Raw genomic sequence first — 16,920 nt, forward strand, 5'->3', positions numbered from 1 at the left:
CCTCAGAATGCCCAAGTTTACCAGGTTAATAGGAGAAAGCACAGGAAACTGACCTTCAGACATGCCAGGAGGGATGTTCATCATTATGAAGTATTGGAGCTGTTTCCTTATAGGACGTCTAGTGCTGATAGCACTTGTGTGCTACAATAATTGTTACAGAAAGTCTGATGAAGTGCTAGGCAAATAAGTTAAAGTGCAAGAGAGAAGAGGAAGTTGAAAGGGATAGAAAAAACTGCCCAGACAGCCAATAAACTACAATTTCAGAGCCAGAAACCACTCCTCTTGTGGTAGATAGGCTACCTAGTGCTTACCACTCCCACTGATAAGCTGGAAGGCTTCCCTCTAACACAGAAAGGTCTGGGGAACTCAGAAACTTACAAAACAGTCCTGGATACAGCAAATCTGTATCACAACTACTCTAGTAACAGGAATGGCGGAAAACACGCTTAGAACTTTTTTTTTTTTTTCATATTTAGATATGTTATCAATACATGTAACTCCATGCGAATTGCAAAAGGAGTCATTACTGGGCACATTGCAGGTGCAGCGAAGAGCACTTCTAGCTGTCATCAAAGATTGGAACAATACTACTTTCATGAATTTCAGTCATACTTTGACTTAGAAATGGGTCCATTCCCATCATGGTATTAGAAATGCAAAGGATTTGGAGAAATTAAAGTACATACATAAATACATAGGATTAGATAACATAATAAATTATCTATCAGTTCTATGCAGATAGAGGAAGGAAGAAGTTGAAGCACTGACAAATATTTATTTTATTGCTTTTGATTGCCAGGAAAGTGCAACTGTTCATAAAGAGCCATTTTCAGTGGAAGCCTGTGGAGAAAAGTGGACATTTTTCCTGTCTCAAAGATCTCTGATGATGATGATTGTAGCTGTGAAATTAAAATGTTTGCTTCATGGAGGAAAAGTTATGTCAAACTTGGATAAGACTTTAAAAGTTCTTTATAGTCAAAACTATGGTGTTTCCACTAATGTCATGCAGATGCGTGAGCTGAACTACTAGCAGAGCCAGATCATAGTCAAATGGGGCCCTAGGCAGGGTAAGGGACCAGCCCCTCCTCTGCAGCCATTAATGTCCCATTACTTGTTTTTCCCTCCCAGGTTTACCAGTGTGCCTATTGTTTTCTTATTTAAGATTTGTATGTCATTTACTAAACAAAAGTTTCAAATTGAAAACGGACTTAGCATGAGTGACAGTACAGTTCTCTTCCCTTGAAACTTACATTCATTGAAAATGCATTAAAAATCTCATTCACTGATAATGCACCTGGCCAGTAGTGGTTTAATTTATACTGGACCCGGAGCGGTCTTCAACCCACATTTCTAGGACTATGCATAAAAACATGTGTTTTACCTTTCTGGTAGTTTTAAATTATATTTCTTGTTTAATGCAACAACATTTAAGTGTTTTTTTTTTAATATGCAGTTTTTAACATTGTTTCCTTTAACTAGTGAAATAAAATGTATGACTTAGTTACAAAAATATCCATTTCAGAACAGTCCAAAGGCCACTCACAGTGCTGTCATAATCCACCAATATCTGTGCTTAACAGTTATGGCCACTTTGACAATGTACCCATCACATGTCTGGTTGTGATAAAATGGTCACAGTAAAGTATTTCAGTTTGCTTCATACAAATACACACCCATCCTTGAAAGACATAGAAATGACTTTTTTAAGTGTATCAGCTCAGCAGGGCAAGTCATTTTTATCCATGGACCTCCTCAGACTCAGCAGTTATAGCTACATTGTTGATAGCATCCTTCTCTGATACCTGTGTCAAGACATAATGACCAAATCACATATTTAAAATTTATTTCACACAAACACACAGTAGCCAAAGTATTCCAACTTAATTCACACACATACACACATCTTGCAAAGCCATATTAAAGTCTTTAAAAATAACCAAATGACAAAATCATAAGGTACTTTCATTCTTCAAGTACCACTGTTCCTCACCTTTTTGCTGACTGCATAAACCCCTTGTTGTGTAAAGAAATCAATTACATGCACTTTATTGTTAGCTTTGGATGAACTACATGAAATTATATAAAGATCACTAGCATAATAGCATAAGATCCAGCCTCATGTAGCACAGTTTAAAAAGACTATGATGGCATAAGAAATATTAACCACCTGATAACATATGCTAAGTCAATATGCACAGTTTCTGCAGAAGTAAAAAGTAATCTGAAAAATTCCACATGAAAGAGAACTATTAGTAAAGCAGTGGTTGCTGCTGCTGGCAAACAACTTTGCATTTCATTGCTTCATCTGCAAATGCAGTACACACTGTACTTGAAAGAATACATTGCTTGTGTTACATTTAAAAAATTGGTGTGCTAATAATACTGCCATAATCTTTCCTTATATATCTCCCTAGGCAATAGGGAATAGCTGGGAAACCATGACAACATGTTCATAGTTACTAGGCTTGCAGTCCAGTAGGCCATTAAAGAGCCTAGCCCAAATTCCTAATTGCTTCAAAGCACTGTCTAGTTAATTGACTTGCTTAGTGTTGCACACTAGGTAAATGAAGGTGATAGGATTCAAACCCTTCACCCTTGCCACCAGAAGTAGCTTAGGATTCAAACCCTTCACCCTTGCCACCAGAAGTAGCTTACTAACAAAGCAAGCCTTTGGTCCTCTGTGCAACTGCCAGAGTAACCGCTTTAACTAAATGCAGAAATCCTGTAAAATCCAGTCTTGCATAGAAGTCTGTCGCAGTAATATGCAGGTGGATGCTAAAGATAATATAGTTTTGATAGCGTCTCCAAGTAATGCAAACTATATGATCTGACAAATGTCAACCACTTTGTAGTTGCTGGTGCCTGTAACAAAGGTACCACAGAACTTTTGCTAAAACACAGCATGTCGTGACTGCTTAATTGAAACAACTTTAGACTACATTACACAATCCAGGACTAGTAATGAATTAATTCATTCTTTTGTGCAATGAATAAAGCAAAAACAATTAAAGATAGTATAAATGCTGCAGCCAATATCTGTCAACAACCCACAAGTCTTATAGAAATCAGAAACATTAGAGCATACAACATACCTTTTTTTGAGGGAGGAGGTAGGTTACATGCTTGCAGGACATCTACATCTCATTTTTGATCTCCCTATGTCTTATCTGTCAAGAATAGCCATCCCTTCCAACATCACTCAGCACAGGTCTGACCTGCTTGAATGGCTAATAATGCTGTATTGCTGTGCAGCATACACCTATAGAGTCAGCAGAGCTGGAGTGTGGATAAACACTTATGCAGAGTAATGGTTCAGGCTTTTACCAGCCACACACACATCCCATTGCATGGTTTCTGTCCCAAATTTACCTTATATAGTGTTCATAACGGTCAGTGTACATAGTTTTTGCTTCTTTACTTTTACAATTATCACAGAGATTTGGATTTCATTTAATGCTTTTATTTCAGAAATTATAGAAAAGCACTGACGGACGTTTTCTAAACAAAACAAAACCTTCTCACACTGGAACAGTCTTGGTAAAAAAAAAAAAAAAAGTAAATGCCTTTTCCCTTGAGACAAACATTTACTAAAAATCTATCTTGCATCCCACAAACTATAAGAGATGTGCTGGGATTCATACTCGTATAGCATAGTACTAATTAGCATCTAGGTGGAGTGTACAGGAAATCAAAAGAAAAATGTGTAACATATTTTCTAGCCTGGGACAGCCCTCTGGACACAAGTGACCCTTTCAGGAGCAGGTCAGGGGTAATTTCTGGTGAAGTAACTTGGCAGAGTCGCATAGAAGACAAATGAAGGCTGAGGGAATCAAACCATGTACAAAGGAACAGCTGTTTAACAACTCGTAACCTTACTCATCTGCACTAAGTACACAAAATGTTGTAGCCCAATCACAGTGCATTTTACATGTGTATGCCTTCCAAAAGCAAGCTAAATTAAAATGTATTCATAGATAAAATTTCATGCTGACCAATTTATTCACAGCTAAATAAAAACACACAGGCTGGATTCATGAATGCCTATACTAAGTGTACACTACGTATATTCAAGTACATCCCTACCACATTTTTTGGGCTGTCTGTATAATGGTTAAGGTGTTTGCCTTACAGGCACAAGATGCAGGGTTTGATACTCACATAGGTAATTGGTTAGGCTAATATGGTCCACAAGGGCAGTTAGCCTAGTACTAATCTATGAACCTAATCCACCTCTATATTTAAGGTTACATGACAGTCAGTAGGAAAAGTAAAATTAGGATGCAGAAGGTGTGAGTTATGCTTGTGTTGTCTATTCACTCAGAATGGTGTATACTTAGTGTACATGTTAATGAATCCAGCTTACAGTCAACATTCAACAGAACAAGGAAACCAAGGATCATATCCAAAGAACATGTCATGAGATGGTTCTTCTTTCTCTACTACAATCAACTTACTTCCTGTACACCAAGTACTCTGGTTCAAAGATGGTTACTATGCTTGTGGTTCAGGGAATCCTTGAGGAACCTGGCCCAAATTTCCAGTTGACCCAAAGCACTGTCTGGTTAAGTGACTTGCTCAAGGATAAAGCATAGATATGAGACAAAATCAAAGATATTCTGCAAAACTGGAGACAGATTAGAGCAGAGTTCTCTGAATCTCTTAAGTTAACAGAGCAGGTTTTGCATCTTCATGTATTCCATGAGCCAAGCAAAACTGAAATTGTAATGACTGCCTGTAATTCTCATTGATTTACTAAAGGAAAAAAAATCTTGGTGAATTACTAAAGAAAAAAAAAGGTGTTAATGGCTACCTGAAGTTGGTGTGGAGGACTAAGACTATTGTCTATGGCAATAATGTTATAATATTTGAGTCTCTGATAATCTGTGAAAGTCACTTAACTAGATAGTACCTAGTAAATGGGGCATTTCACACATGCACATGTACCCCAAACATGCCTAATACCTGTTCCCCACGTAGTATCTCTGAGGAGAAGGTCTAAAATGCCCTCTCCAAGGCCTAAAACATAGCCTCTGTGGGGCCAGACAACATCCCTGTCTGTGTTCTACATGGGTTAAAACAGGAATTAGCATCACTGTTGGGCACATATTTCAATCACAGCCTAAGCGCTAGCTTCATACCAGCAAAATGGAAAAAAGCTACCATCATCCCTTTGCACAATGGAGGTACAGCCACAGACTCTGGGAACTATAGACCCATTAGCCTGACCAGCCTTATCTGCAAGGCCATGGACTGAATCACCATGGACCTTGTTAACAAAGATATAGGAAATCTCCAAATGCTCAACCCCACCCAGTTTGGCTTTGTGAAGGGGAGAACATGCCTGTTAAACTTGGTGGACTTTGAGACAGTCACCAAAGCTCTACACATGGGCAGATCTGTGCATATTACCTACCTAGACTTAGCTAAGTGCTTTGACACAATCCCCACTCAGGCCTCGTTGATAAACTCACCCAGCTGGGTATCAACCCATATATTGTCAAGTGGGTTGCAAACTATCACTGATAGAACCCATACAGTCAAAATAGGGGACTCCACCTCCTGCAGCAGACCTGTAACCAGTGGTGCTCCACAGGGATCCGTTCTGTGACCCCTACTGTTTGGAAGCTACTTCTCCGAAGTACAGGCTAAAACTAAATGACTGTGGATGACAGAGTTTGCTGATGACCGCAAATTGGGAGCGATCATCGAAACCCCTAGCAATGTCAACATCCTGCAAAAGAAGGTCTTGCACATTCTTATGACTGGTACTAAAGTCATGGTCTTAAACGTAATGCAAAAAATGCATTATCTTCCCCTTTGGCAAGGGTGGTGATCCTGCAAACTACCACATCAGTAGCAATACGCTAAGAGCACAGTCAGTGGTGAGAGATCTGGACACACTGGTTGACAGCAACCTTAACTTCAATCACCATGTCTCCACAGTGGTAAGAAGGGCATTTTATATTGCTCATCTCATAAGTAAAGCATTGCCTTCAGAAAAAATAGGTTATAACCCCCCCCCGTACTCTTCCCTCATCAGGGTCAATAATAGAGTACAGTGCTCCCTTTGGTATGTTCTTTCCAAACACCTGCAGCAATTGGAGATACCAGAAAGGTTCCTTGTAAAGAAAATTCAGGGTCTTCATGATCTGTCTTTTGCGGACAGATTGAAATCATTGCCGCTTTACTCTGTGTCATGCAAACTGCTGAGAGGCGACCTGTGCCTTGCATACAGAGCTATCTCTGGCCCAGCTTTAATGGAAATGTTGCACATTCACAAGTGAAATGGCACACGGGTCACTCTCTCAAAGGACCTTAACCTGGTATGCGATATCAACAGAACTTGCTGGAGAGATACATTTGTCTTAGAGGTTGCCCCAATTTTTAACAAGCTTCCTATTCATGTTAAACAAAGCCCCTTGTTGCCCTTATTTTAGCGTAATTTGGATGATTGGGTGGGTAAATGGAAATTCAACCTTGGGATTCCACCTGTGTCCCTGTTGGACAGGGTCAATAGATGTTGATTTTAGTGTCTTCTTGAACCAGACACCCATGGGAACACTGGTTGAACTTGGCTAGGCTTGTAAGGGCCCTGGGTCCATTAGCCTAGTAACATCCTATGATCCTATGCACAAACACATACACGCAACCCCCAGAGCTAATGCTTGCTTGAATTCTGAAGACCTTTATCTAAAAAATCTTGCCTTGCCATTTGGATAACTTTCATCTGACCCTGCTGATGTTCATCTGCAGAAACAAAAATCTCAATGTGCTGTTCAGGTAAGTTTCACCTGTTCCTGCCATTTAGATAATGTATACCTGCTGCTTGCAGGAATGACTCTGCTGCAAAAATGGAAAAAAACACCATGTCCTGTTTGGAGCACTCATTAAAATCACTGGTGGTCTTGGTGTGCCAGCTCCAGTACTTATTGGGTGTTGCTTTGAACCAATGACAATTGGTGCTGGCACACGCAGACCAGGAAGTGACAACCCAATGTGAAATGAAAGGGAAAATTCAGGCAGCAAAATATATATATATATATATATATATATATATAATATACACACATTATATGTATATATTTATATGATGTTCTTCATCTCACATTGCTGCAGTCCTTACATATGGGTAGTCCACTGTCCTCGGTCGGCCCGAATACCAAAGTATTAGGCTGACGTCGGTCATGGGCGCTCAGATCTGACATCAGAGCGTCAGGGTATAAAAGTGCATGACCGACGTCATATCCTCAGTCTTTTTTGCCGCATGGTCCGATGCAGAAGCAGCGTTGCAAGTGCCGTTCGGCGTTCTGAAATTTTCGTATTGCCCAAGTTGGGCTAAGTACCCCGTTGGGGAATATTTTTGTTTTTTCTTGCCTCAGTTAATTCCGGATGTCAGAAAAAGTGAATAATTGTATTTCTTGTGGGAAACAGATACCACATAGGGATTATCACTCTCTTTGCATTCCTTGTTTGGGACCTGAGCACGACGTAGTCGGGTGTCGGTTTTGTGCTAGGTTTAATAAGCGCACCATAAAACGAAGGTTAGGTTGCGCTAGGTTAGTCTTTGGTAAGCGGTGTAATTATAATATGCCGTCGGATCCTCCGGCCGCTTAAGACAAATCTTTGAAACCTAGACAGGATGGTTCGTCCGTTTCGGACGCCGGTCCGGTAGAAGCTACAGTGGAACAGGTGGATCCGGCTGAAGTTTCTGAAGTTTCTGTTGAGTCTCAGGGGGAAACTTTGATTTTGCAGGATGTGGCCTCACAGGAGTCAGGTCAAGCTGAAGGGGCCTCTCAGGTTACTGTTCTCTCTTCTATGCCTAAGGTGGTGAGGCCTTCTGCTACTATTTCTAAGGGTTCTTCTAAGGGCAGGTCTGTTTTGCCTTCCTCTGGGGTCACTCCAGGTACTTCAGGGTCTGTGCCTAAAAAGCACATGCTTAAAATGGCAGAAGATTTGATTACTTTAATTAGAGGTTCTATGGCCCCTCCTGATAAGAGGCCCAGGGTGGAGCCAGAGTTGGAAAGTTTGGATCAGGCCTCAGATGACTCAGAGTCTTCTGCTGAAGATATTCAAGATTTTCTTCCTTATTCGGATTCTGATGTAGAGGATTCCACTCCTTCTGCTTCTCCTCCAGAGGATTTTTCATTTTCAGAAACTCTGCATTCCATGAGGGAGCATTTTAAGTGGGAAGGACAGGATTTCTCTGATTCACGGAAGAGGCTTAGGGAATTCTTGTTTTTACCACAGCATAGACCATTGGCTATACCTCCTGTTTTGGATGTTGTTCAAGATGTTTTCTCGGAGGCTTCCCTTAATCCAGATTCTTTGCCTCCTGCCAGTTAAACCGGACAGATATTACAGGGTGCCTGAGGCTCATAAATATCTGTATAAGAGTCCTAGGGCGGACCCAGAAACTATTAGTCAGGGGCCTAAGGGTGTTAGAGCCTCTGTTGTAAAGAATCCGGTTCCTCTAGATAAGGAAGCTAGAGCTTTGGATAGATGGGGTAAGAAGGTGTATACCTCTTCTACTTTAGCAATGAGGGCTTTAAATTGCCAGTTTCATATGTTGAAGTATCAGAATTTCCTCCTTTCTCAGCTAAAATATAAAGTGGATGCTTTGGCAGAGGGCATAGAGTGTAAAGAATTGCAGGATTTAGTACATGTCTCTGAACAGGTGGGTAAGCATTCTTTGCAGTGTGGTTTTGATGCTGTACAGGCCTCTTCTAGGGTGGCTGCCACTGGTTCAGTTCTTCGTAGGCACGCCTGGCTTAAGGATCAGACTTTGTCCGAGCATGTTAAAACTAGAATTCTGGATGCCCCTTTACAGTCTGAAGTTTTGTTTGGTCCCCCTGTGGAGTCGGTTTTGAAGAAAATGGAGGACAAGGCTAAGTCTATGCAGACTGTTAAAGATTTTTTGCAGGTGCAACCTCCAAAGTTTAGTAGAAATTGGCCTACTAAGGGGTGGACGTACCCTTCTTCTGATTCTCAGTCTAGGGGTAGATCTAGGCGTGGCAGGGGCAGAGCTCACAGTACATTCAGGCCTAGAACTTGGAGTTCGCCTGCACAATCTGCAGGTGAGGGCAGGGGCCAGTCTTTTCGTAAACAGGCCCAATGACCTGCATTTTCAGCAGCCAGATTCTTCTTGCCTGGCAGCTCCTTTGGGAGGAAAGTTAGCACTTTTCAAGCAAAACTGGCTTTTAGTCACCCAGGACAAATGGGTATTGGACATTATAAACCGAGGCTACAAGTTCTATTTCCATATATTGCCTCCTTTCAAAGGCATGCCAGACGTTCCTCCTCGGCAAAGGATAGAGGCTCACAAGCAGATTTCTTTACTTCTTCAAATAGGAGCTATACAGCCAGTTCCTCTGTCAGAAGTGGGCCTAGGATTTTATTCTCGCCTGTTTCTAGTACCAAAGAAAGGGAACACGTGGAGACCAATTTTGGATTTATCTATCCTCAACACTTATCTGGACATTCCAAAGTTCAAAATGCTGACGTTACAACAGCTTTTACCTCTGTTGGGAAAAGATCACTGGATGGTAACTCTGGATCTCAAAGAGGCTTATCTTCATGTTCCTATCAGGCCCAGTTGCAGGAGGTACCTGCGGCTGGAAATTTACATTATCAGTTCTCTGCATTGCCCTTTGGCTTATCTACTGCGCCCAGAGTGTTCACAAAGGTTCTGGCTCCAGGGATAGCCTTTTTCAGGTTGAGGAATACAGATTTATCCTTATTTGGACGATTGCCTGATTATTGCACAAGACAAGGACGAACTTCTTCATCATCTACAGTATGTGATGGTAGTGTTAAGATGCCTAGGGTATTCTGTGAACGAAACAAAGTCCAGTCTAGTACCCTCTCAGGACATGTGCTTTCTGGGTGTGAGACTGAATACAGCTTCCCAGATGGCTTTTTGGCGACAAACAAAGAAGCCTTTCTCTTTATTTCCATCAAATGTCTCTACAGTCCAGGCTGACTGCAAGGACAGTCCTTCAAGCCTTGGGGTTCATGGCATCTTGTAGTCTGGTGCTTCCCAATGCCAAACTGCATATGAGGAAGCTTCAATGGTATCTCAAAAATGTATGGACACAACACTGCCAAGATCTAGACACTGTCATTCAGATAATACCTTGCATTCAGAAGGAATTTTTGTGGTGGGCTCAGGAATGTCACCTAAACAAGGGACTCTCTGTGACCCGACCAGAGGCGAGTCAGATTCTAACGACAGATGCCTCGGACAAGGCTTTGGGAGCACACCTCAATGGAAAATGGGTGCAAGACACGTGGCCTGTCAGACTTCAACATTTGCATATCAACTTGAAGGAGATGTTAGCAGTCCAATTTGCATTGATGGCTTTTAAGGATTTACTTCACCCAGGGCAGGTGTTGATTCAAACAGACAACACTACTGTCATGTGGTACATCAACAAGCAAGGGGGAACCCATTCGTACCCTCTTTGCAGGCAAGCGATGACTTTGTGGGAGACTGCTTTCAGTTTACACCTCAATCTTCAGGCAAGGTTTCTACCAGGAGCACAGAACTCCTTAGCAGATGTGTTGAGCAGACAAATAGTGGATCCTCACAAGTGGAAACTGGATCCTCATGTATTTCAAAAGTTGACAGTGTTATGGGGAACTCCAGACATAGATCTGTTCGCTTCTCCACTAAATTACCAGTTGCCAAAGTTTTGCACAAAAATGTTTCATCCCACAGCTTGGAAGGTGGATGCTCTATCATTCAGTTGGAGCAATCTTCATGTCTATGCCTTTCCACCTCTGCCTCTCATTCCCAAGGTACTCTTGAAGGCCAGAAAAGACAAGCCATCCATGATTCTGATAGCGCCGGATTGGCCTCGACAGCACTGGTACCCACTACTGAGGAGTTTAGTGGAGCCTCCATGGCCTCTGCCTTTGATTCCGCATCTTTTTGTCTCAGGAGGGCAATCACTTCCTCAATGTCAAGATTCAGTCTCTGCATCTAACAGCCTGGCATATTCTGTTTTAGACCCTGGAGGGTCTCAGCTTCCACAACAAGTTTTGAATGTTATTTTGGAGGCCAGAAGGCCTAGTACAAGGAAAGTTTACGCTGATAAATGGAGGAGATTTTTTATTTGGAGCAAAGAGAAGGACTTTGATGTTTCCAAGCCTGATTTAAGTGTTTCTCTTCAATATCTTACTGAGTTATTGGACAAGGGTTTGTCTTTCTCCTCGATAAAGGTTCATGCTGCAGCCATTTCTGCTCACTATGACTGTGACCCTCCTTTATTTTCTCATCCTTTGTTTAAGCAATTTCTTAGAGGGGCAAAGAACACAAGACCCCCACGTAGAGCTCCTACTCCTGCTTGGGATCTCAATTTTGTGTTGGAAAAACTTACTCTACAACCTTTTGAGCCTGCAGCTACTGCCGAGTTAAAGTATTTATCATGGAAGACTGCTTTTTTGTTGGCCATTACCTCTGCAAGAAGGGTTTCTGAATTACAGGCCCTTATGGCAGTGGAACCGTTCCTGATTTTTCATAAGGATAGGGTATCTTTGCGTACTAATCCTTCCTTTATGCCTAAAGTGGTTTCTAGTGTGGCCTTGAACCAAACTATTCATTTGCCTACTTTTTATGCAAAGCCCCAAGATAAAGGGTAGAAGATTTTGCATACTTTGGGTATTCACAGGCAGTTGCGTTATTATTTGAGCAGAACCAAGGGGTTCAGGCAGTCTCAGCAGTTGTTTGTTTCTTTTGCTTTGGGTTCTCAGGGAAAACCTGTTTCAAAACAAACTATTTCTAAATGGATTGGTTTTGTATTTCTTTCTGTTATTCCCATCATGGTAAGGAGATTCAGGCTGGAATCAGACTTCATTCCACTAGAGCTACTGCCACTTGTGCCTTTCTAAGGGGGTGGCTACAAAGATATTTTGAAGCAGCCACTTGGAGTTCAGTACATACTTTTTCTAAACATTACCACCTTCCTCTTTATTCTAAGTCTAGGGCTGGATTTGCCACTGCAATATTACAGGGCATTTTAGCAGCCCCTAATGCTTTATGATTTTGCCATCCTCCCTTTACCTCTGCTTTGGGATTCTACCCATATGTAAGGACTGCAGCAATGTGAGATGAAGAACATAGTACAGTTTTGTACCTACCATAAATGTAGATGTTGAAGATCCACATTGCTGCAGTCCTCCTTCCCCTCTGTAGTTTGGCATGGTTATATGGTTTGGGTGATGGTTGTTGTTGGGCATGTTTTTGGGAGGTATCCTGTTTTTGGGCTGTGGCCTTTCTTTTTAGGGCCTTCTGATATCTGGGGCAAGAAAAGACTGAGGATATGACGTTGGTCATGCGCTTTTGTACCCTGACGCTCTGATGTCAGATCTGCCATGACCGACGCCAGCCTAATACTTTGGTATTCCGAGGACAGCGGACTACCCATATGTAAGGACTGCAGCAATGTGGATCTTCGAACATCTACATTTATGGTAGGTACAAAACTGTAGTTTTTTTTAACTGCCTAGGTCACCTAGTGATGGATCTGGCCCTGACTACAAGTAAGGCTGTGCACCAGGCAACCAATATTTTTGAATAGTGATATTAGGAAAAAAAATGAAAATCCTGTGGACTGTAAGAATATCAAATCAGTACATACTTAAGGATGTAAGCTTTAATGTTTGCTAGAAAACCTGACAGTAAAACTAAAACTTGTACTTTGGTAAGATAATGTGAAGACAGGATTCAGTTGAGAAGGCACAGATGTTTGGAAAGATCATCGGCTAAAGAAGATTATGGCAGAAGCTAAGATTACTGAATTAGAGAATTTGCAAGCAGTTGATAGGTATTGTGTACTAAAGTCCTTGAAGTAACAAAGATTCACTCTGTAAAAATGACTAAAGAAGCATAATTCAGCTGGATTAGTCTGTCTGGAACATACTGCTTGGGGGAGATAACCCCAGATCAGTTGGCTACTAGGAATATGTACCTAGAATCTAAAATATAATGTCAGATGCATTACACAAGACTGTCCAAGGTTATGTAATATACTTCCCCTTTCAGTCCGTTAACATCCTTCAGTAATTTGGTCTATATCATATGTTCGAAAGCTAAAAAGACTGAACGGTCTTTTATCGACCACAAAAAGCTGAAACCACGAAATACTGAAAACAATGAACAGAGATTTTTTTTCCCAGGGAAAAGTCACTGGGCCATTTTTGGGACTTTGCCATTTGCTCCACTGTGGTGTGATCTCGGAGTTGGTATATTTAAGTAGGGGTGTGTGGGGGCAACAGCCCTCCACATTTGTGGGTGTGGGGGCGAAGCCCCACACTTTATTTTGTGTTTGGATTTTTTTTTTTTTTTGCAGAGCAGTGATTTATCGCTGTTCCGTGTCTTCGATATTTAATGGTTTTGGCTTTTTGGGGTCGATAAGAGCGTTCACTCTTTTTAGCTGTCGAACATATGATATACACCCCAGAAATTATCGTGATATACATGTGAAATAGAATAATATGGCTCCTTATCAGATGTATGAAACCTGAAAGTGCAAACCAGGACCTGCTAAAAAATAAACTGCAATTCAAAAAACATAGGAGCTCACAACATTAACTTATTATGTTGTAGTGCTGATTTGTTCTCCACAAACCCTTATCCTTAGACTTGTATATGAAGAGAAGGCACCTTTTTCTTTTCAGTCCAGTTCTCTGTGGATTTATAATTGCTTCTTCTGTTAACACCCTCAGTTAGCCAGATTCCTTTGTCTTCCATTAATGCCATTTTTCCATATCTGATCATCTGTGTGGTCTACTGCCTGCATCTATCTGGCACTGTCCTGATGGTCACATATGATTGTGTCCAAGACCAGGTGTTTAGGTTGAACTCTCCCTGTAAGAATTCGCCACTCAGTGCCATACTGACATGCCATTTTGCAGGTCATCTTAGCCTGTAGATATAGAATGGTTATACAAGCTTGCTTGTATTGGAGCTGCCACTTGACTGTTTTTCCTTTTCTTGTCCTCTATCACATACTTGCCTGTTATAACAGTCATGACAAACATTGTGCCGACAGTGGGGAAACACAGTCATGGCAAACATTGTGCCGACAGTGGGGAATGAAAGGGATTAGGTGAAGAAACCTCCACCTGTGCTTTATCTCCCTCTGCTCCCCTAATCATCCATTCCTGGTTTTATTTTATAAAACTATAATATGTCTGAAAATGCATGTCTGATCCTCTCCAAACAACCATTAGGTATAAACATGTGCCAGCCTAGATAGCAGACCCTTTTGCCAGAGATTACAGCTCAGTGTGTTAAGTTCCTTCTTTCCTATAAACCTACTGCAACTAATGCACACACAGACACTGTTTCTCTCTCTCTCTCTCTCTCTGACTCTCTCCCTCTCTCTCTCTCTCTCTCTCTCTCTCTGACTCTCTCTCTCTCTGACCTCTCTCTCTCTCTCTCTCTCTCTCTCTCTCTCTCTCTCTCTCTCTCTCTCTCTCTCTCTCTCTCTCTCTCTCTCTCTCTCTCTCCTCTCTCTCTCTCTCTCTCTCTCTCTCTCTCTCTGACTCTCTCCCTCTCTCTCTCTCTCTCTCTCTCTCTCTGTCTCTCTCTGACTCTCTCTCTCTCTCTCTCTCTCTCTCTCTCTCTCTGACTCTCTCTCTCTCTGACTCTCTCTCTGACTCTCTCTCTCTCTCTCTCTGACTCTCTCTCTCTCACACACAGACACACACTCAGACTCTCTGACACTCTGACACACTCTCTCACACACAGACTCACACACAGACACACTCTCTGACACTCTCTCTCTCACACACACAGACACACACACTCACACACACACACACACACACACACACACACACACACACACACACACACACACACACACACTCAAAATTCACAAGTATTCTTTGTGTGCGTTTATGAGCTTTGCTTTTTTATTGCAACTTTGCCTTCTGTGCCATAATACCTATTATTTTATTCTGAAAATAATGTTTCTAGCATTTGAATGAAAAAAACTAACTTTTCTGGTAACATTTTGGTTTGATTCTCCTTAGTAAAGTTCCTGGATATGTGAAGGTGTTTGCACCGCAAGGATCCTTAGTATTTCACGAGAAGGCTTGGAATGCATATCCATACTGTAGAACAAGTAAGCACTTCTGAAGTTAAGTCACTGTTTTTTTAACTGCTGCAATGTGATGTTAGTTTTGTAATTTTGTAGTGAAGATCCTCTGCAAAGTGGATGCACGACTGTGTAACGGGATACAGTTTGCTTTTGAGTTCGAGCAGGGTGCAATTGACCCAGATTTTTTTGCCAATGCAAGTAATATTTTTCCATGACTTAATAAACAAAACTTGGCTTACCAACTATGCTAATCATTTAGCAGTCATGGTTGACAAGGTGATTAGATGATATTATTTTGCTAGTTATCAAAAATGCTTGATTGTTTAAATGGTTTACTGCTGAATACTCAAGCCAAGGTCCAGTTGAGCATTCACCAAAACCTTTCCCTGAATGTCAACTACTGGCAAGCCTGAACACTATTTAAAACACTGAAATTCCCTCCACTCTGGACCCAGGATCAAGTGCTAAAATGGATCCAGCAAGTTTGGACAGTCAGTAATGTTGGTATTCGACATTCCGACATTTGAAATGTGGGGTTCGCACAGCTTGATGACCTTGCCAGCATTGCATTTTCAGTAGTAAACTGTTTAAGCTTGATAGCTTCATTGAAAGTGTGGCTTTCTTTTGTAAAAGATAATGAAGTCTAGTGTGTTAATCATTTTACTGGTTAAAGGTACTTTTCTTGTTTATAAAGCAAAGTGCTCAATCTGTACTTACTGGTAGTATAAATGCAGGCCTGTGTTAATGCAGATCTTTTTGTACTTTATTGTTGACCTGACTTTTGTCTATTTAACAGCAATTCATAGTTTCCAAAGAAATTAACATGTAATTCTATGTGTTATATTTTGGTAAACTTAAATGTCAGTTTGTTATGGCTTTTGTTTTAGTCTTTTAGTTGCACTTTGTAATGTATGGTGCAAATTATAAATGAATACAATCACTAATCTTCGCCTTTATTGACTTGACTTCCTGTTTCATCTCGCCTTGTGTCCATGTTATGCTATTGTTACTTCCAGCAATGTGCTGTATTTCACAGAAATAGTTTTGTTTTGAGAGATGGAAAAACCTGAGCGATTCATTCAGACGGGAGCACAGAAAATTCTAAAGGTTGTACGTGTTGATGATTCCATAATTTCCCTCTTGATGGTTCATTTTTTACTTTAATAGTAACATGGAAAATCAAAGGACAAATACAGTAGGGAAGTTTGGTTAATAACAAAAAGTGATGTCAGTTTTATGATTAGATATCAGTAGCCTGAAATATTCTTCCACATTCCAAAATTACTTGCACTGAGGGCAAAAAAAATCCTCTTAAGTGGTCACATGACATTTTGGAACTTGGTGTTTATCCATACAGTACAAATATAAAAACATAGTTGTAGTTTCATTTTTTTCAAGACAGAAGTTGTTGAGTTAATGTGGTGGACAGAGTTAATGTGATAGATAGAGGTGATTTTTTTCCTACCTCTAAATCATCAACATCCTCTCTTTTTTTTCTTATTTTCTACATGGGATCGGATGTTGTGTCCATTGACACCATTTCTCTGAATTCAGCGCCACTCTCCTACCTTCTTGACAGTCATGTCTGACAGCCACAGGTCTTCTCTCACACAGTCCATTCACGTCTTTGCCAGATTCCCTTGGTTCCTCTTGACTGCTTCCTGTCTGTCCCAAATCATCTTCACAAGATTGTCTTCTGCTTTTCTGCTCATGTGCCAAAACCACTGCAATCTGTTCTCTTTGACTTTCTCTGCAGTTAGTGGTACTTTGGCTTCTGCTTTGATGCCTAATTTCTTTTTCTGGCTCACAGAAT

At 41.0% G+C, this 16,920-nt stretch overlaps 1 protein-coding gene across 1 annotated transcript in view; it reads left to right on the top strand.

The window, feature by feature from the left end:
• PITPNB (phosphatidylinositol transfer protein beta) overlaps nucleotides 1-16,920 on the top strand; it is an 862,947-nt gene that overhangs the window by 192,315 nt on the left and 653,712 nt on the right. The window contains exon 4 of the mRNA XM_044068302.1: nucleotides 15,040-15,131. Coding sequence (XP_043924237.1) covers nucleotides 15,040-15,131 — 92 coding nt within the window. The remainder of the gene's footprint in view (nucleotides 1-15,039; nucleotides 15,132-16,920) is intronic.

This window comes from Protopterus annectens, chromosome 4.part0 (genome assembly GCF_019279795.1).
Source record: "Protopterus annectens isolate FY-2018-M chromosome 4.part0, PAN1.0, whole genome shotgun sequence".
NCBI lineage: Eukaryota > Metazoa > Chordata > Ceratodontiformes > Protopteridae > Protopterus > Protopterus annectens.